Raw genomic sequence first — 21,367 nt, forward strand, 5'->3', positions numbered from 1 at the left:
AACAGATAAACCAGATTGAACGGATGAACCAGTTGGAACGGGTGACGTGGAGGGAACGGGTGACATGGAGGGAACGGGTGACGTGGAGGGAACGGGTGACGTGGAGGGAACGGGTGACGTGGAGGGAACGGGTGACGTGGAGGGAACGGATGAAATAAACCAACCAGAAAAGTAGATCGAATGCGTGGAAAGGATGGAGTGGATGGATAAAGCGGATAAAGGAATTAAATGGATGAAAAGGTGAATGAACTGAACCGAGGGAGTAGATGGAACAGATGGGAGTGGACAGAACGGATGGAATGGATAGAACGGATGGAATGGATAGAACGGATGGAATGGATAGAACGAATGTAGCGGGTAGAACGGATTGAGTGATTGGAGCGGATGAATGAATTCAACCGACAGAGTAGATGGAACCGACGGAGTAGATGGAACGGATGGAGTGGATAGAATGGATGGAGTGATTGGAATGGACGGAGTGATTGGAACGGATGAATGAATTGAAATGACTGAGTAGAAGGAACAGATGGAGTGGATAGAATGGATGGAGTGGATGGAACGGATGGAGTGGATTGAACGAATTGAGTGATTGGAACGGATAGAGTGAATGAAACGGATAGAGTGAATGAAACGGATGCAACGGAGAGATGGTTGAACTGAGTCCACTGGTCAGAACGAATGGATGGAGTGGATGGAGCTGACGGAGTGGATTGAACAGATGGAGCAGATTGGACGAATGGAGTGGATTGAACGAATTGAGCGATTCGAACGTCTAGAGTGAATGAAACTGATGGAACAAAGAGCTGGTGGGACTGACTCTACTGGTCAGAATGAACGGAGGGAGTGGATGGAACAGACGGAGAGGATGGAGCATACGAAACAGATGGAATGGAGCGGACACACTGGTTGGATTGAATGGAACGGATGGTATAGATGGAACAAAAAGGAATAGATGGAACGAATGGAAGTTGGAACAAATAGAGCAGATGCGAACAGCAGAAATAAATGAAGTAGGTAGAACGGATGAAGTGGATGGAATGGAGGGAGTGGATGGAATGGATGGAGGGGAACGGAACGGATGGAATGGATGGAACGGATGGAACAACCGACTAGACCAATCAGATTGATCGTGTATGGAACGGACAGAGTGTATGGAACGGATAGTGTATGGAACGGATGGAGTGTATGGAACAGATGAATGTATGGAACGGATGGGCGTAAGGAACGGATGGAGTGGATGGAAACCGACGGAATGGATGATTGGACAGAACAGATGAGTCGATGGAACCAACGGAACGGATGAGTGGATGGAACAGATGGAGTGGATAGAACGGATGAGTGATAGAATGGAGTGGATGGAGTGGATGGAGCGGTCGGGAGCGGATGGAGTGGATGGAATGGTTAAGATGATGACCACCATATCACACTACCACGCTTACTCTCTCCTACACACCACCACTCCACTAGAACACAGCGATACTATGACACATTCGGTATAGCTGTTCTCATACTAACATACGCCACTTACTCCTCATCCTAACTAAACACAGCTAGCACGCACTGCTAGCTTATGCGTCTCCTCAGGCCTAATGCAGCCAGAAGTAGATCTGGGTGTCCACCCTCCAGAATTGAACACATACAACTGACCGCCTCACCACCACACCTACCGCTAAGAAGCCGCCATCATGCAACTACCACACAGGCTGCACACATATCTGGTGCACCCACGCCCCTATGCCTCGCTCTCTCTCTCTCTACTGACTTGAACTACGGTTCCCGAGGGCGTTCAACCTACCAGCGCTTTGAGATCATACCACTGATACATAAGGCACTATATAAATGCCAAATAACATAACATGCCAGCCAACACAGTACATATCGTTACATATGGTATCCGATTGCAATAATTTGCTGATCACTTTCTCAGACCACGCCCCGGTAACACTGCACCTGTCACTCCCCGACACAACCCGCAAACCACCTGCGTCGCACCTAAGCCTGCACATCCTACAATACCCAGACATAGCAGAGAACCTGTGAGGCAATATTAAGGGATTCGGGGAAAACAACGACACACCAGGATGTACCCCATATAGGTGATGGAACGCCTTTAAGGCTCATCTAAGAGGACAATGGATATTGTGGTGGTCACACAAGCAAAGAAAGTGGGCGGGGGGGGCTTGCCAAACGGATGAGCTAAAGAAGCTGGAGACGCGGCACAAGGCGTCTCGAGACAAACAGCTACAACCTCAACTCCAGAAACTAAGAACAGAAATCAGACAACTCACCACAGACAGGGCACAAAAATCATACACAAGCTGGTCACAACTGTATTATCTAGAGAGCGACAGACTCCTCCATATGATTGCACTAGCACTAAAACAACAACAAGCCGCACAAATGATCACAATCATCAGGGACAACGCCAACAATCTATTAGTGGGGGATGAACAAATTAATGCGAGATTCGCAGAATTCTATTGTGAACTGTACACAGCAACCAATACATACACTCGCTAGGCCATCAAAGCCTTCCTAGACACCATTCCCATCCCTAGAGTGTCAGAGGATAAGCTAGACAAACTGGACGCCCACATCACAGTCGCAGAAATAACCTGGGCGATACTATCACTCTCCCACAGAAAGGCCGCTGGCCCCGATGGGATTCCAATCGACCTATACAGTAGCATAGTCGAGGACATAGCCCCGAAACTTGAAGCTGTGTTTCAGGAAGTGCTCACTCAGAAACAGCTACCTAAGTCAATGCTAGCAGCCAATATCATAGTATTCCATAAGGGCGGGAGGGATCCAGAAGCAAGTGGCTCCTGTAGGCCAATTTCATTAATAAATTCAGACGCAAAAATCTTAGCGAAATGTCTGCCACATAAAATAGAAAGCTCCTACCACATATAATACAAAAAGACCAAACAGGCTTTATAAAGGGCCGACACTCCAGCAATAATATCCGCAGGCTACTACACATCATAGCTGGCGATAAGGATCACCAAGACACCATCTTGACAGTAGACGCGGAAAAGGCGTTTGATGAAGTACAATGGGAATTCATCTTCCACGTACTGCCCAGATACAGATTCCCCCTGCGCCCCGTTCAGTTAATCAAGCTTCTGTATACCGGCCAGACCGCCTCAGTGGTCACCAATGGTGTGGCCTCCGCAGAATTTGCTCTCCAGTCGGGAACGCGCCAGTGCTGCCCGCTCTCGACCCTGCTATACGCCCTATCCATTGAACCCTTAGCAATCAGGATGCGCACAGACCCGAAATGGGTGGGCATAAGCCAAGGGACGGAGGAACACTGGGTATCGCTCTATGCGGATGACCTTCTACTTTATATCAGTAAGACCCCATCGACCTTGCTATATATCAAGTCACTACTACAAGACATAGGCCAGATGGTGGGATACAAAATAAATGGAATAAATCAGAGTTGATGCCCCTAGGAGTAGATGTGCCAGTGGACCCGGGCGTGATTGCATAGTTCACCCTTCCACTCCAATCCATAAAATACCTAGGGATTCGCATAAGCACCTCAGTAGCGGAACTGCGCGACCTCAACTATCCACTGGTCCTCCGTAGCATTAAAGCGGATTTAGAGAGATGGGACACCCTGGCGCTATCCCTTACCGGGAGCGTCAATGCCCTAAAGATGAATTCCTTCCCCAAATTGATATATATTACCTCAAGCATGCTTAAAGAACTAGACACAGCTATCACCAAATTCATCTGGCGAGGGGAAAAAAGCCTGGGTTTGCCTCCCCATACTACAAGCGAGTAAAGGCAACGGGGGGCTGGCAGCTCCCTCACTGAAGACTTACTATCAGGCAGCTCAAATAATGGTTAAGCGCAAGCGGCAACACCAGCTGGCGGAACATGGAAGTAGCCATGATGGCCCTGCTAACACCTATAGAGATAATGGCCACACCACTGCACAAAATCCTGCACAAACTCAAAGCACACCCAATTATAGGACCGACCATCCAACAATGGCGCAGACTCTGAGCTACACAGGGGGCTCCAACCAGAGCAGCACTGTCGTGGGCCAGCATAAGGTTGGTATTAGCATATGGGCAAACAAACAATTCACCAGAACCAGGCAACCGAATGGGCAAACATACAGGTAATGACATAATAGAAGATGGGTCACTGGTTGGCTTCCGAGAAGCACAACACACTCTAGGACTGGGGGGGTGTGGGGGACTGGCTATGTTACCATACCATTCAGGCTACAATACTAAAGCACACAACAGCAGAATCCAGCCTACTGCCTCCCGTACAATGTGAGAAAGAAATGGAACAAAACTCAGACGCTTTCCCACGACTTTGCACATTCTACTCCATGTCCATTCCAGATAAAGGTAGAAGGCAAGCACTAGATGCACTTTGGGCAGAAGATCTACGGGTATCAATCAGCGGCCCAGACATGCACACCCGCTTCCTGGCCATTCAGGCAGTCTCCCTCTGCCTCAAAAGCAGAGCGATACAATTCTCGAACAAAATTCTCCACAGACTCTACTACACCCCTATTAAACTCTACAAAATGGGACTCCAACACACAGCACTATGCTGGAGAGGCTGCACAGGCACAGGGACAATGGGACACATACTCTGGGAATGCCCCATGTTAACCCTCTACTGTCGGAGAGTTCATCAACAACTTGCAGATATTGATGGGGCAGACACAGCATTCAACCCCCAGCGCAAAGCTCCTTGGCACAGACGGAACCGACTGGAATGCTGACGCGCTAACACGCAAGCTCATGAGCCTGATACTATTCACAGCACGTAAACTTCTGGTTTCACACTGGAAGGCACCAACACCACTGTCCCACAATGAGTGGGTCACCACGCCCTCCAAGATGGGTAGACTTGAGCGCGCGCCTTCAAGAGAGAATCAAGGCTCAACCCTGCTAGGGGGGACCGATATTGGGAACTATTAAACCCATACATCTGACTGAAGTTGGCTCACGCAAAGAATATGGCACACCCCACATCACAACAAACTGAGGGATTTATCTGGTACCGCCGGCCGCACACATTTACCGCGACCAAAATAGGAGCATGTCCCGGGGAAGGGAGGAGGGTGGGGGGAGCTTTGGGGAGACTGAGGGGACGGGGGAATCACGTTATGATCCTATGTTGATTATGTTAATACAGTAATGCCAATTCCACCTGAAACCGAAGTATTCATGCTTAAGATGTTTACGACTGTCTGTAACAGTTATTAAAATCAATAAAAAGAGTTGGGGAAAAAAAGAAAGTTAGACCTGACTTTGGAGTGGCTTTTCATACGTATAGTAGTGCACATGAACGTAATGTACATTTCATACTCATACATGATCAGTTTGTGTAAAGGACATCCATGTGTCGTAATAGCGTGTGTTGTAACAGCCTGTGCCGTAAGTGTGTATAGTGTGGGCACAAGTGATGTAGAGCACTCGGCATAAGAGTGTGTGTGTGTGTGTGTGTGTGTGTGTGTGTGTGTGTGTTGCGTAAGAGCGTATGGTGCAAGGCGTTTGAGTGTTTGGTGTATGGCATGTGAGTAGATGGCATAAAGGTAGTGCATGAGTGTTTGGTACAAATTCATGAATTGCTCATGTCCTATACATACGAAAACGCACATTAAAGTGAGGTTTGACTTTGATGCAAGTTTTTATACGTACAGGGGGGAGCATGAGAGGTGTAAATTTCAAACAAGTACTCAGTTTACTTCACATATACGTCTGATGTACATATGAAAACTGACACCAAAGTCTGACTTTGATGTGATTTTCATACATATATAAGTGTACATGTCGGAAACGTATATTTCATACAGGTACGTGTACAGTTTGTAGATAAGACGTACATTCATTCTGCACATGTGTAATAGATACATCTTAAAAGCTCTATCTCAGAATTGGCCAGCTCGATTCCAAAATATTTTCCAGTGCATCAATTGATGATAAGGTATGCCAAAAATCTTTAAAAAAATGTTGAGATATTTTGGCCGATTATATTCCCTATGAGAAAACCCCATGTTAACAGCTGTTCAAAACAACATTTCTCTTAAATATCAAGGTGTCCATGACAAATTCTGAAATTTTCCCTGCGGGGGCGGCTATCTCGACATGTTACTGTGGAATGCCAGATTTCTTCATGGAAGTAATTTTCTGAAATCTGGAGACAATCACAGCCTACCTAGGCTATGCTTTAGCACAATGGCATAAAAAATATATTTATATTCAGCAGTAGCGCTGTGTAGGGGGGTGGGTACGCAAGATGAGAGCTGTGTTGGGATGGGTGCGACCTCCATTAAAAAAATAAAGGTTGACAAAGTCACCATTAAAGTGTCTACACCAAACGTACAAAAATCTGTTAAATTGGTGAGACAGAGTTTAAGTTACTAAAACATAAAGCGGTACACGCGGAGTGCATTCAAAACATCTGATTTCTTTGTTATCAGCCAAACTTAAAACCATCAAAACTAAAATGATGTGATCGCGTAAGATTGTCTAGTGAAAGAACTACACAACACTGCAAAGTTTTTCACTCATTACGAAACAATATTTGCTGCACAAATTGAAAATCTTTAACCCATGCTCTATAATGATTAGGAAGGGGATTCTAAGAAACACCTATGTAAACTTGTTAGCTTACCATAGTAATATTCCCAGACACTTTTGGTAACATGCTAGGCAGATCAAACTATGATGTGTGGGCCCCGAACAGACAAACCCAGTTTTGATTTATTTTTACTTTGTCCTATTCCTTTGCTTACAACATATCCTTATGATGTCTTATTTTAAACATGAAAGGCTAAAAATGTCTGTGCAAAGAGGAAAACATACACAGACGCCCTTGACTCAATGCAGAAAAAACACAACACTACCCTCAACCACACATCTCACAGTATTAGTATGAACCCCATAAAAGGTTCCCTGCAGCTCCTGCTCTGAAAACAGCACAATAACACAAAAATACATACCGCTGGCTCACCACAAGGAAATTGCACTTCCTGCATACAAAGCAGGAACAAACAGCAGTGTGTAGCTCACTGAGACTTCCGCTGGCTCCCCCACTAGGAAACAGCAACTCGCACACTTCGAACCCACAGAGGAGAAGCGACACTGGCATAGAAACAAAGCGACAGTACATTTCCTGAACAATCCACAGTCTCTTTTTATCAATTCAGATAAAATAATCTGCAAAAAGGCATCTGCACCGGTCAGCATGGATCTCAGAAAAATTATGATTTGTTCCACTTTTATAGCTTTGCCTCTCTTCTCTCTGCTGGATACATAGCAGGAACGAGAGGAATTGCCTCACAGACAGGAGGGTGGCCTCTAACAGCCCCATGGTACTGGACATTTCACAACAGCAGTGATGAAATATCTCCACCGTCATACATGAATGTTCTTAAAGTAGCAGCTTTGTAAAGCTCAGAGATTCAGGAATATCCACAGAGTATTGGACATGTGCTCTCAGGCAGTGGTGGAAATGGAAAAAATGTGGTGGGGGATCCCACAACACAAGGGCCGGGGTGGCGGAGGAGTTGGGGGGTGGTGGTGCCAGAGGGGGCGTGGTCTAGAGGGGTGGGGCTCGTAGTGGACATCCAGCAATGCTGGAAAACTTTTTTTTCCTTTTTTAAGTATTCCAGCGCGGTTAATGGGCTTGGGCGGCCGACTCTGGCCGGATCCCGAGATCCGGCTCCATATCTGGTGCCGGATCTCAGATCCGCAGAGAGCCAGGCCAATGACCAGCACTGCTCTCAGGACATTGCATCTGAGATACAGAAGTTTGACTGGTCACTAGCATTAGGATTATGCCCTAGCTTGTTTCCTGTGAGAGTCGGTCTGGAAAGAGCTGTACACTTCCTCGCAGGGGTGACGGGCACAATCCTTACAGCATTCAGGAAGTACTCAATACTTGACAAAACAGCAGAACGGATCCTCCTCTGCAGGAGAGCGGTTCTCTCAAAATAACAGATAAAAAAGAAAATGTAAGGGTCGATGAACAAGACTTCTTTGTAAGCCACAGTGCAAACATAACAATCTTGCAGTACTTGTGTGAATTGATCATTTAAATTCAGTGCTTGTGAAAGGTGCTATTTTGAGATCTGAACACTGGCGTCCTCCACAGCAACATAAGATTGTTACATAGCCCACAAGTATGCATGGGGCGTACTTAGAAGAGTGAAGTGTCATTTACATTCCATTCTGAGACCATCTTTAGCTTTCACTGGCCTGAATCAGACCCGAATAAATCATCTCTCTACCCTACAGTATTCCTGTACATACAACCAAAATCCATTGTACTCTTACTACCAAAGTCACTGGAAATGTAGGCTTGAACAATGCTGAATGCATAAATATGAGGCTTAATATGAAGCACAGAGAAATGGCACTCGCCTGGTCTTCTCCTAGTTTTCTTACTAGATTTGTACTCAAATAAAACCCCTCTGTCACAAGCCCATATTCACTTTAACTTTCAGATAATAGTAAATACAACTTCAAATTGATGCACTACAGAAAAATTGAAAGTACAAGCAATATGATGTATATGAATAAGTATGACCCTGTACATTGGTATTATTGTATCTCATTTTGTTGTTTATGTTAATATTAAATGAATAAAGATTTGAAGAAAAAAATGTACAGGGTAAAAAAAAGAAAGAAAAGGAAAGTACAAGCAACCTATCTGTTTGGATTCATTTGTCTTTAGGCATTATATCAAATACAATCTTATGATTATTTTTTTTAAATGTTGAGCCTAGAGGAAGAGTGAAACCTACATGAAACACACATGTACTCATATTTAAAACAAAGCAATCAAAGAATAAAAATGTAGTTAAAAAATGCAACAGTTTTTGGCTTCAGACTTATTCCTCCTCTTGCCGGGTGCTCCGAACCGGAGCATTTTTTTTTCAGTACTAATGGTGCTGACCTGAGGTGATCTTCAATTACCTTGGGATTTCAAGGTGTTTTCCCAATCAGTTTGTCTCTTCCTGTGGTCCTTGCTTTCCTGCTCATTCCTCCTCTCCGGACATCAGGGACAATATGCTTCCTATCGTCCCTGATGTCCAGAGAGGAAGAACACCTTGAAATCACAAGGTTAATGAAGATCACCGCAGATCAGCACCACTGAAAGGCGGCCCACCACCGTTTAGACTGATAACAGGTCATTAAGCACATGTGGGAGTGACACAATTACAGGCAGAATTTGGTCCCTGAAGATGGTCCACGGGACAGAAATGCTTTGGACACCATAAGAATGCCTATGTCTTGAGAATAAATGCTTCATTTTATGTAAAACCAATCGAAGACCAAGAATATATTTCTTTGTACTATATATTTGAAAACCTACAAAATTGAAAATTACCTATATATATTTGAAAAATGTACCACCTACTTATGTGAAATACTCCCGCTAGGTCCTTACAGACCACTGGGTTTTCCTAAACTCAATCAACATGATACCCCACAGTGCAAGTGGGTCTTTTCTGGCAACAGGACTGAAGAACGTCTAGAAAGAATCCAATCTTAGTATTGTAAACTTTTGAATTTAAATTAATAACATTAACCAGAGCGGTGCACGCTCAAACCAGAATCTCCCAAGAAAACCACCTGTGACACAGATAAAAGAAAGGAAAACAAAGAAATCTCCAGCAGAGCATGCCCCTAATGTCATTGGTTCGTATATGAATACTACTGAATTGCCGGACAAGAGTTCTGAGATTCCAAGCTTAGAAATGCACTCTTCATTAGTGTAGGACATATTAGCAACTTTGCTACATCCCAGTGGTCCCACAGGGCTTCCCCTGCGAGGCGAGTCCCTGCATACTTCATTGCTCGATGCAGCTCTTGCACTCATTAAATGGTAAGCAGTTCATTCGTCCTGTATGACCCTTCAGACCCAGCCACAAAGTGCTGCTTATGATCGTCAAATTTGTGCTTGTGCATGAAGCCGGTGTTGCAGATTCCAGATGATATTCCTCCAAATTGATCAAGGGCTCAGTCTATATTGTGCCATTACATAGCTTAGAGCTTTAGAACCAAATGATATTAAGGAAATGGAATTTTATGATTATTTCGATAGTCATTTTGTATTTCTAATCTAGAATAGTCTTTAAAATAATATTGTGTAAGATAGAAGCCTTCTTAGTATTGGGGTTTGATGTTTGTGTTTGCCAAACAAACCCACTAATCACCACTGATAGTATATGCACATATGCAGAAAGCTCCCATTATTTCATCATAAAAATGACTCTTCTTGCAAAGCAGGGAGAGGTTAAAGATACAATTTGTGATTAGCAGAAAGAGCCACAAAAAAGGCAATTGAAAAAATAAGCCCATTATTCAGGGGTTCAGCTATACCTTAGATTGAAATTGTCGCCAGCAAAGATCTTCTGAGAGTTCTGGTTTTTAGCAATAGAATTGTATCACTGATATCCTGGAATACATGGGGCCACAACAGATTCTTGGGGAAGACGCCTGTGCTGAACATTTTTAAGACAGATGATCTAATTCTTCTCTGGTAAGTTTCGCTTAGAGATTCATTTTACATGAGTGGTTCAACAATTCATCTTAAGAAGGTCTGTAAGGGCATTAAAGGGTGAGCGTTTTGTGGCTTAGATATAGCGGTCAAGAAATGTTGCGAGAGCATTTTTGATTTCTTGGGAGAACGGGTCTGAAAATTATGGCTGCTCACTTATCTTGGAAAATCTCTGAAAGAAAAGCTGATCTGTTATTCATTAATATCCATTTTAACCCTGCAAAATATGACAGATAAACGTATTAACAAAGTAGCAGATGCACTCCTAGTTTGGTTCTCTATATATTACTCGGGAAACGTCATTCTGGAAGGAGAATTACACTCTAGATGTCCCGATTTGAGGGACTCAGGGAATTGGTGTAGGATAGAGTTCCAGACCGAATCCTCTCAATTAAGATTGAGTATCCCTACCTTTGATGCTAAAGATTTGAAGTGGGCAGAACATATGAATACATGATATTTAACAAGGCTAAAGGCCAGACTAAATGGGAAAATACTGGGCAAGGACATGTGGGTCTTCCTCAATATATAACATCTTAGCATCACCTCATATATATTTGAATTGCATCGATCTTGATTTAAGCCAACATGAAGAAAGAAACCATTGTGGTTTGTTTTGTTATGGACTCAGTGTAGACTATGAATGTGCTCTTGACTTGAACTCTCTTGTTGCCAAACGTTCTGGTAACTGGATATCTTGTAATATTATAAACATCATGAAGCTGAAGGTATGGGTGTAAGGTTGCCTAGCGGTTTACAATGTATCAAGCTTAGTCTATGTTTTACAGCTCTGTTTTGATTCAGATACTGTAAAGACTTGGTTTTCATCATTTCCAGGTACAATTATGCAGAACGCTGTCTTATTTGTTATACAACGCCCACATTCTTTCAAGCCAATAATTTGAAATAAGAAGAAATGCATATCTGAAACACTGAAAGTTTTAATGAGTTCTAAATTCGTGTCTTGGAAATTATACTGACAAGAAAATCAAAAGATGAAGCAGAAATATAAAAACTGATTTTGGGGCCACAAAGCAAGATGTGACATGATGGGCAGAAGATGTGTGAAAAATGCATCTCATCTGTCGAGTTTGCTAAATGGTGCTGGGCAGATGAATTCCCTTGCATTGGCTAACCCGATTTGAGAATTGATCTGGGTGAAACATGAATCTGAATCGGTTTCTTGCCTCCATGACCATCAGTCTGCTCCAGAGCAGCCAGAGGCACGGAAACTGCTCCCCTGAACACTTGTTAAGACCTGCTCTCTAAGACTCTAGCTCTCCTTCTGTCCACATCCTCCTTGACCTTTCTTCTGCTTTGGACACGGTCAATCCCTCCACCCTGATCAATCGACTTGATGAGAACCTGGGCATCACAGATTAGGGTCTGGCTGACCTCCTTCCCTTTGGACCAACCTTCCCAGGTCCAACTTGTGTCCTTCCTCTCCACCAGCACTTTCTCTACATGTGTTGTCCACCAGGGCTCTATCCTCTCACCCTGGCTCTTCAATGTATATCTGGCCCCTTTGGCCCACCTGATCTCCTCCACTTTTCATAGTTATGCAGAGGACACTCAGCTCTCCTTCAGGCTTCCCCTAACCCGCCTCTCTTTCCTTGCTCATTCCCGACTGTCTATCCGCGATTCAGGATTGGTCCTCCTCCAACTATCTCTACCTTAATGCCTGTAAGAAGGAAATCCTTCTCATTGGGACCCCTGCTTCTGCATTCCCCCTCTCACTCTGGTCGCCCTTATTGGGCCCTCTACCCGCCCTCTACCCTCGCCTTCCTGTAAGGCAAAAAACCTTGGCGTCATCTTCGACTCCACTCTCTCCTTCTCTCCTCACATCACAGACCTTGTCAAAAGGGCTCTGGTTCTCTCCAGGCTGGACTATTGCAACAACCTCTTTCTCACCCTGTCTGCCTCTACACTGCGCCCTTTGCAACTAATTGAGAATAGGACTGCAAGATTTATCCTTGGCCTCAAACGCAGGGACCATATCACTCCAGCGCTGAAATAGCTCTACTGGATCCCGGTGGCTGCAAGTATCAAGTTCTAGGCCCTCTGCATCACCCACAATGCTTTCTGGGGCCGGGGCCCGCACTACATCAACTCTCTCTGCCTTAGTACCTCCTTCTCGAGCCCTTCACTCAGCTACCTCCAACTCTCTAAGGGTCAGACACGTATCCTGACAGAGAGTGGGGGGTAGATCTCTCTCTCTCCTGCAGGTGCCTCCCTTTGGAATGGCCTCCCTGCCCCTCAGACTTGAGCCAAACCACCCAAAGTTCTGGAAGCAGCACAAGACCCTCTTTTTCTCCTCTGCAAACTCCCTCCCCTGCTAATTTTCTGTCTGTTGGGCTGACTGGTTGCTTGGTACCCTTAGAGTCTCTCTGGGTACCAGGCTCCTCTACGACTAGTCCTCCGGGCACTGCCGCCTGGCCTACTGCGCACTTAGGGGCCGTAATCTGTAACCTCTACAGCCCCCTGCCGACTTGCATATACCCAGAGCCGTGCTGCCCTGATCGAAACTTAACCAGAGCCTTACTAGCCCTGACCGCATTTCCCCCCTACCCTCTCCTTTGCACTTCCCCCACTCCCTTCCCCCTGCACCTCTCGTTGTCACGCTTGCATGATCTGAATGTCGCAAGGCCTAGTAAGATAGTTTGTCTTGTCTTCCCTCCCTGGTCTTGTGGTATCTAGAAACACTTGTGTAGAAGCGCATTATAAATACATTATCATATCATGTTACTGTCTTATACTCACCTCCTATGAATAAGGAGGGGTTAATTGATGTGCACAAGCTAGGGGTTTGGGAAGTATCTTTCACAAGTGCTGACATCAAGGTGATGATCATGTGCTTGAAGAATTTTTCTGTGTTCTGGGCCTGTGAAGGACTTGGTAACATGACTTTAGAGGGTGACCTCCTCCCCACCTATGTGCTTTTATTCTGTATCAGTTGTTCTGAATGATAATAATGAAATCATCATCACAAAGACATGGATAAAAATAATTTTTTTTCACAATACATAAAAAAAGGCAATTGAGAGGATCCCCTTTACTACCGCCCAATAGCACTATTTGATGTAAGCAGCCAGCTGAACGCTTTTCTTCTCAGCTACATGCATGGGCGGATGCGAATGGCCGAATTCCTAAATTTTAAACTGGCTTTTGGATAAATATCGGAAACATCCTTCAACGGCTTGATGTTTAGTCTTTGCAATGCCAGGCCAAAAAAGGAGGGGCGTGGGGGCACTACCATTATTTTCAGCCTTCCTTGATTTTTTTTTGGCTTTCAATTGAGTTGACAGGGATGGGCTTTGGCGGAATTTGACCACTTGCTGCAAACAAGAGGGCTTGCTCAAGGTTTTGATTATGTTTCATACAGATACTGTTCAAATAGAGAAGGGATAATGTTGTGAGATCTTCAAACTTTTCATGAATTACGCCAGTGTCATTTCCTTGTCCGCCTGCCTCTTCAACCTATATTTTTCAGATATTGATTAAGCTCTACGCAAAGGCTGGTTGAGTCACCCTAATGTTGGCCACTTACTTGCTTATTGTGTGCCAGCCGGTAAATATTAGTGAGTGAACAGGTGGCTGTAATAGCATTTTCTGTTAACAGGTGAGTATTAATGCGCCTGTGCCAGAAGATCCTCACACCAAACTTTTTGCCTCCCCAAGGTGACTACTATAAAGACAAAAAGGTGAAACACAGATTGACAGATGCCTTACTTTGCTTGTTTGCTCAGGAGTGTTACATTCACGTTTCCTAGGACCAGCCTCAGGTATAACCTGCAAGAAGAGAAACAACTTATAATCTAGACAAAAAAGCACATACATCAGGCAACAGCTGCACCAGCATTCCCCTGGTCTTTTTCCTCCTTACTCCACCCTCATTTTGTCCAGGTAGCAGACTCAAAATAGGGAACATTTTACTTACCTGTAACTGTTGTTCTCCAGGATGGGTCTGGCATGGATTCACATGCTCATGAATATTCCCCGCCGTCAGGCTGGGAATCCTCGGTAAAGAAAAAATCAGTATCAGTATCAGTTTCTGATCTGTCCTTCTTAGTAGTAACCAATCACTGATCTCTGGGTCATACTGCCCCCAGCCAATGACTGCCCTCTCCCTAAGCCCCTCCCCTGGCAGCCATCCTCAGAATTGGTAGCACGTAAAGTGGCAGTATGACCAAGTGAAGAGCCGCAGAGGGGAAGGAGGGAGGGTTTGCATGTGAATCCATGCCAGACCCATGCTGGAGAACAACAGTTACAGGTAAGTAACTTGTTCCTTCTCCAGCATGGGGTCTGGCATGGATTCACATGCTCATGAATATAAGAATACATAGCAGTATACACATGCACAACCACTCGAGGTGGCAACAGGCTCAACATTAAGCAATACCACAACTCAACATTAAGCATCTCTTACCTCCTCACCAGGCTCACCTTAAGCGAACAGGTTGTGCAGCACTCCCTGGAGTCCCGATCGACGCAGTAGATTCTTGTGAAGGTGTGCGTCGACCTCCACGTAGCAGCCCTGCAGATGCCCAGCAGGGGCACACCAGACAGGAACGCCGTGGTAGCAGCGATCGCTCTGGTCGAATGGGCTCTCGGACGGCCGGGTAGCAGTCGGTTTGCCAACCGGTGACAGTGCATGATGCAGCCGGAGAGCCATCTGGAAATGGAAGCCTTCGAGAGAGCCTTCCCTTGATTCACAGGTCCAAAGTTCACAAACAGCTGTGATGTCTTCCGAAAACTCTTTGTGCGGTCCACATAGAACTTCAGCGCTCTAGCTACGTCCGGCGAGTACAGAGTCCTCGCGGCCTGCGACGAAGGCGACGGGAAGAAAACTGGCAACACCAAGGGCTCGTTGAGGTGGAAGTCCGATGGCACCTTGGGCATAAAGGAGGGGTGCGTCCTCAGCACCTCCCTTGTGTCGTGAAAAGTCAAATATGGAGGCTTGCAAGATAGGGCCTGGATCTCTCCCACTCGTCGTGCAGAGGTGATGGCCACGAGAAATGCTGTCTTCCACGACAGGAACTTCAATGGTGCCGAATGCATATGTTCGAATGGGGCCCCCCATGAGCCTGGTCAGCACCACGTTGAGCTCCCAGGCCGGGGCAGGGGCCTTCACCGGCGGGGACGATCGGAATAGTCCCTTCATAAATTCCTTCACCAGGCGATGAGACCACAAGGACGCCCGTCCTGTAGTTCTGGTGTATCGGGAGATGGCAGCCAGATGTATCTTGATGGAGGCGTGAGCCAGTCCAGCTTTGGCCAGCGACAGTAGGTACGGCAATACTTGAGGGGCCGTAATCCGCAGAGGGTTAATCTTCTGTGCACGGCACCAGACAGAGAACCTCTTCCACTTATGTCCATAGCACTTGAGTGTTGAGGACGCCCTGGCTTTTGCAAGAACCTCTCTGAAGTCAGCCGGGATATCGTATCCTCCAAACTTTAGTGCTGCAGGAGCCAAGCCTGCAAGTTCAGCGACTCCGGGTTGTGATGAAGAATGGCGCCTCCTTCTCTGGAGAGAAGATCTGCGTCTGTCGCCAGCTTGATAGGTGGGGACGTTGACAAGTCCAGAAGGTCCGGGAACCAGAGCTGTCTCGGCCACGCCGGTGCAACGAGGATCATCCTGCACCTGGACCTCTTGAGCTGGTTGATGAGACAGAGCAGCAACGGCAACGGAGGGAACGCGTACAGGAACAGGCCGTCCCAAGGGAACGAGAAAGCATCCTCGGCTGTGTGAACCTGCTGGCGAACCTCTGGCACTTGGAGTTCGTCGCCGTCGCGAACAGGTCGATCTGGGGTTTGCCCCATCGTTGAAAGAGCTGATCCACCTGGTCCTGGCGTAGTTCCCACTCGTGGCACGAGCGCAGCTCCCTGCTGAGTGAGTCGGCGATGGTGTTTTTTATTCCTGCCAAGTGGAAGGGAACCAGAAACATCATCTGGGCGACGGCCCAGTGCCACAGATCCTGGGCCTCCTTGGATAGGGCTGGGGATCTGGTGCCTCCCTGCTTCCAGATGTAGAACATCGTGGTGATGTTGTCGGTGAAGATCCTCACCACTTTGTCCTTGAGGGACGGAAGGAACGATTTAAGTGCCCAGAACACGGCTCGTAGCTCCAGGATGTTGATGTGGAGAGACCTCTCCTCCGGGAGCCAGAGGCCTCTTGCGTGGAGATCTCTGGTGTGGCCCCCCCATCCCTCCAGGGAGGCGTCTGTCGTCACCGTCTCCTGATACGCCGGAGTCTGAAAGTCCGTGCCTGCCATGAGGTGCGCACGGGTACCCCACCATAGAATCGCCCGACGGAACTCCTCGTCGAGCGGGATCCTGTCTTGAAAGCTGCCTGCCACTTGAATCCAGCGGGCGTCGAGGAACTCTTGTAGCGGACGCATCCGAAGTCTGCAAAGGGGCACAAGGTAGATGCATGAGGACATCATCCCGAGGAGGGACTTGATGGACTTCACCCTGGCCACATCCGTGGCTAACAGGCGCTGAACCTTGCCCAAAATGGCCTTCGTCCTTTCTTCCGACGGAGATGCCAATCGCTCCACTGTATTGAGCTTTGCTCCCAGAAACAGTGCTACCTGCGACAGAACCAGGTGGGATTTGGGGTAGTTGATGGCGAATCCCAGTTCCGTGAGCAGGCGGACGGTCCTTGCTGTGTGTTCGATGGCGAGTTCTCTTGACCTTGCACGGATTAGCCAGTCGTCCAGGTAGGGGTAGACGTGGATCCCCTGCAGGCGCAGCTGCGCCGCCACTGGGGTGAGGCACTTGGTGAACACCCTGGGTGCCGACTTTAATCCGAACGGCAGGGCTCTGAATTGGTAGTGACGCCCCTGGATTACGAATCTGAGGAACTTTCTATGTCCTTTTAGAATGGTGATGTGGAAGTAAGCATCCTCCAGGTCCAACGACGATAGGAAGTCGCCCTCCTCCAGCACGTGCTGGAGGGTGACCATCCTGAATTTCTGTGCCTTGATGTCCTTGTTTAACCGACGCAGGTCCAGGATGGGGCGCCAACCGCCTGTTTTCTTTCTGACAAGGAAGTACCTCGAGTATACTCCGGAGCCCCGGAGCCTCTTGGGGACGAGCTCGATGGCACCTTTCTTGAGCATCGCCCTTACCTCCAACAGCAGTTGAGGGACGTGATTCTCCTTCCTGGCCACTTCTTTTGAAATTCTAGCGAGTGTCCGCGGGCCAGGGTGTCCAGCACCCAACGGTCGGTGGAGATGGACTCCCACACGCTGACGAACTTTGTCAGCCGGCCTCCCACCGGGGTGCTTCGGTGGGGGCCCGACGCAACGGCCAGTTCAGTCCTGCTTGGAAGAGGCCTTGCCGCCTTGGCCTCCTTGATGACGGCGGCGAGACCCTCCTTGCTTGCCACGGCCTCTGTAGGCCTCCTGGGACGAGGAGCGGGCCGCCTGGCGGTACGTAGAAGAGCCACCGCTGGATCCCTTGGAGGCTCCCTGTCTGCCTCCGGAGCTCCGAAAAGGTCGCCGTTGCTGAAGGACTCCTAGGGCTCGGGCTGTCTCTGTGTCGGTCTTGATGGCCTGGAGGGAATCATCCACCGTCTTCCCAAACAGGTTGGTACCGTCGAACGGCATATCCAACACTCTGGTCTGGACGTCCTGGGGAAAGTCCGTAGCCCTGAGCCATCCTCGTCGGCGAAGGCAAACCCTGTTGCCCAGCTGGCAAAATCTGGTATCGGCAATGTCCGTTGCCACCGTAATGGCGTGATCCGACGCTACCTCACCTTCCTGCAGAATCTGTAGGGCCTCCGCCCTCTTGTCGTCCGGTAGGAAGTCTAGCAGGGGAGCTATCTTGAACCAGAGCTCCCTGTCGTAACGGGCCACAATCGCTAAGGCATTGGCCGCCTTAATCGTCGTCGCCGCCGACGAGATGACTCGTCGTCCCATGGAGTCCAACTTCTTGCCCTCGCTGTCCGGCGGGGAAGTGGAAGTTGAAGCCGCCGAACCCGCCGCCTTCTTCTTGGCCGCTGCCGAGACGACCGAATCCGGCGTGGGCTGGGCCCTGAGGCACAAGGGGGCGGCGTCGGGGACCCGGTACTTCTTCTCGTACCTGTCCCTCTTGGCGGGTGTCGTGGAAGGGTTCTTCAGGATAGCCAGCCCTTCGTCCCAGATGTCGAGCAATGGTACTGCGAGGACCGTCTTTCTCTTGGCCTCCCGTCGTTGGTAAAGAAAGTCTTCCTTGTTCTGTTCCTCAGGGCAGAGCTGGAAGAGCTCGGATGCCCTGGCTATCATGGCGTGGAAAGAGCCAATTTCGTCAGGCGGAGAGGCCCGAGGGGGGGGGTGATGAAGGAATGTTCGTTGTATCATCGCCACCATCGTCGTCCGTCCCCGTCGCTGTATCCGTCGCTGTATCATCCCGAGGGTCCGACGAGGGGGATGAGGGGTACATAGGCCGTGTGGGCATGAAGGGCGGTGAGGGGTGGACTCTCCTCCGCTTGTTCGGAGGGCTTTCCGACGGTCCACGTTCTGGATCCTCCGTCGGGGTCCGTGGTAACCTTGTCCTTATCTCAATACATAAGGATTGGATCGCCAACAAAATGGCCGCTCGGGCAATGGCTGCGACGGGCGGGATGGCTGCTCCACTGGGATCGAACCTTCTCGAACCTCTCGTTGAGGCCTTCGAACCTCTCGTTGAGGCATTTCACAGTTTCCACCAGATCCTCCTCGGAGGCTGAATCTGAGTCCGTAATGGCCACGCCCCCCCTCTTTTTCCACCAGGGTCTTCACGGGGGTCTTAACGATGGGCTGGAAAGTGGATTCCCTCTGCGGTGGTAGGGAAACTCTGGCCACCGAGGCCGCCTCCACTGGCGTAGTCTCTGCCGGCTTCGCCAGGGCCGCAGCGACAACCTCGATAGAGGCCTTTGCTGTGGGGATCAAGGCCCTCACCACCTTAGGTGTGTCCTGGGCCTTCACTTTGGGGCGAGGGTCATCGCCTCGCTCCCCCTCGGCTCCCTTCGAGATCGACCGGGGCCCCTCCAGAAGCTTCCTCTTCCCCGAACCAGAGCGCTGGCTCGCGGTTGATCGTGCCGGGGAAGTCGCGCCCTGCTAGGCAGCCGAAGAGCCCGACCTTTCGGCGTTACCGGTGCCCGCGGACTCGCGATGCTTGGCCTTCTGTTGGGCCCCCGTTGCCGGGGTGCCCTCACAGGACTTAGAAGACCGCTCAGACTTTTTCTTCGCCTTCTCACCTGCTGTGCCCTTCTCCAGCCAGACGGCGAGGCGGGAACGACGATCTTGCTTGGTCCGTTCCGACAGGTTCTTCCAGAACGCACAGTCCTTTTCCACGTGCGTCTTGTCCTCATGAAGGCAGTAGAGACATCTCAAATGCTCGTCCTCCTTGAAAACATTTTGCAATCGGCATCCCGGGCAGCTCCTGAACAGCTTGGATCCAGGAGTCGAGCTTCCCTTGTCCTGGGCCATGTCCGTTGAGGAAGGCCTCAGATCTTCTGGAACCTCCAAGAAGCGTAACTCGACGAAAACTTCAACCTTGAGGGGCGTAGAAGAATCCCGAAACGGGTCCCCATTATCGGAAGTGGAAACAGTGGAGCTTGAGGCCTTGGGTTTGAGAAATTCTCCTGAAAAAGCGTGAAAACGCAGTAAAGGCTCGAGAGCTAAAGCACGAGGACTCCCAACACTTGAACGTGCGTTAAAAATCTGAGGATGGCTGCCAGGGGAAGGGCTTATGGAGAGGGCAGTCATTGGCTGGGGGCAGTATGACCCAGAGATCAGTGATTGGTTACTACTAAGAACGACAGATCAGAAACCAAACTGATACTGATTTTTTCTTTACCGAGGATTCCCAGCCTGACGACGGGGAACATTCATGAGCATGTGAATCCATGCCAGACCCCATGCTGGAGAAATATCTTTACATTCTAGCCTTCATCATTTTTACCTTCTATCCATCTTCAGATGACATCCTGCACATGCTTAACACTTTCCCTTGATGAACTTCCTCAATTTCCCGGGTTAATCCCTCAGTTTACCACTTGACCAACCTACAAATGTCTTTCTTCAGCCATCTCTCCCATATGCGCCTCACTTAATTGTCAATGATCTTGCTCAACCAGCCTCCCAATGTCTTTGTACCTTTATGCCCTAACCTTCTACCTACATGTCTTCCTTACACACTTAATCAGTAATATGTCTTAGTCCTAGTTGAGCCTGCCACTATTGGCTTGCCTTTTGATGTGAGCAGCTAAACCTTTAAATGCAATGCCGGCTCTCTTTTCACTGGCATTATTCCAATCACAAACTGAATTAAGGTTAAAAGTGAAAGTAGCTCAATGGAGTACTTCAGCTTTAGAGAGACTACAGATGAACAAGTTACTTACCAACTGTAACGTTCTTTCGATTGGATGTTCCTCCCACGTATTCCTCATCTTAGATCTTCGTATCGTCAGCTTTGCTGCTTTGGAAAAAAAGATTTCCACCAGGGGGCGCTGTGCTCAAGGTCGCGGCGTCGATGTCCCTCAAGGGCTGCCGTTGAGCGTCGACGACATCCGTAGTATAAAGGGCTCAAGACGCGCCCGTTGGCTTCAGTTCTGTTTTTTCGATATACCCAGCTCGGTAGTTGGCCAGGCGTTCTTTAAACCTCAAGCTCTCAAGAAATGCGGCGTGCAATTGACGTAAACAATACGGCGAGGTAGGCTGGGAGGGTCGATGAGGAATACGTGGGAGGAACATCCGATCGAAAGAACGTTACAGTTGGTAACTTGTTCTTCGAATGGATTGTGTCCTCCCACGTATTCCTCATCTTAGATAGACTCCCAAAGAAGTATACATTT

At 48.1% G+C, this 21,367-nt stretch overlaps 1 protein-coding gene across 2 annotated transcripts in view; it reads right to left on the reverse strand.

The window, feature by feature from the left end:
- TMEM120A (transmembrane protein 120A) overlaps positions 1-21,367 on the reverse strand; it is a 473,343-nt gene that overhangs the window by 303,290 nt on the left and 148,686 nt on the right. For both annotated transcript variants that reach the window (XM_069614937.1, XM_069614938.1), the window contains one exon: positions 14,278-14,337. In XM_069614937.1, the coding sequence (XP_069471038.1) occupies positions 14,278-14,337 (60 nt within the window). The remainder of the gene's footprint in view (positions 1-14,277; positions 14,338-21,367) is intronic.

This window comes from Ambystoma mexicanum, chromosome 9, assembly GCF_040938575.1.
Source record: "Ambystoma mexicanum isolate Mex_15411 chromosome 9, UKY_AmexF1_1, whole genome shotgun sequence".
In the NCBI taxonomy this organism is placed as follows: Eukaryota; Metazoa; Chordata; class Amphibia; order Caudata; family Ambystomatidae; genus Ambystoma; species Ambystoma mexicanum.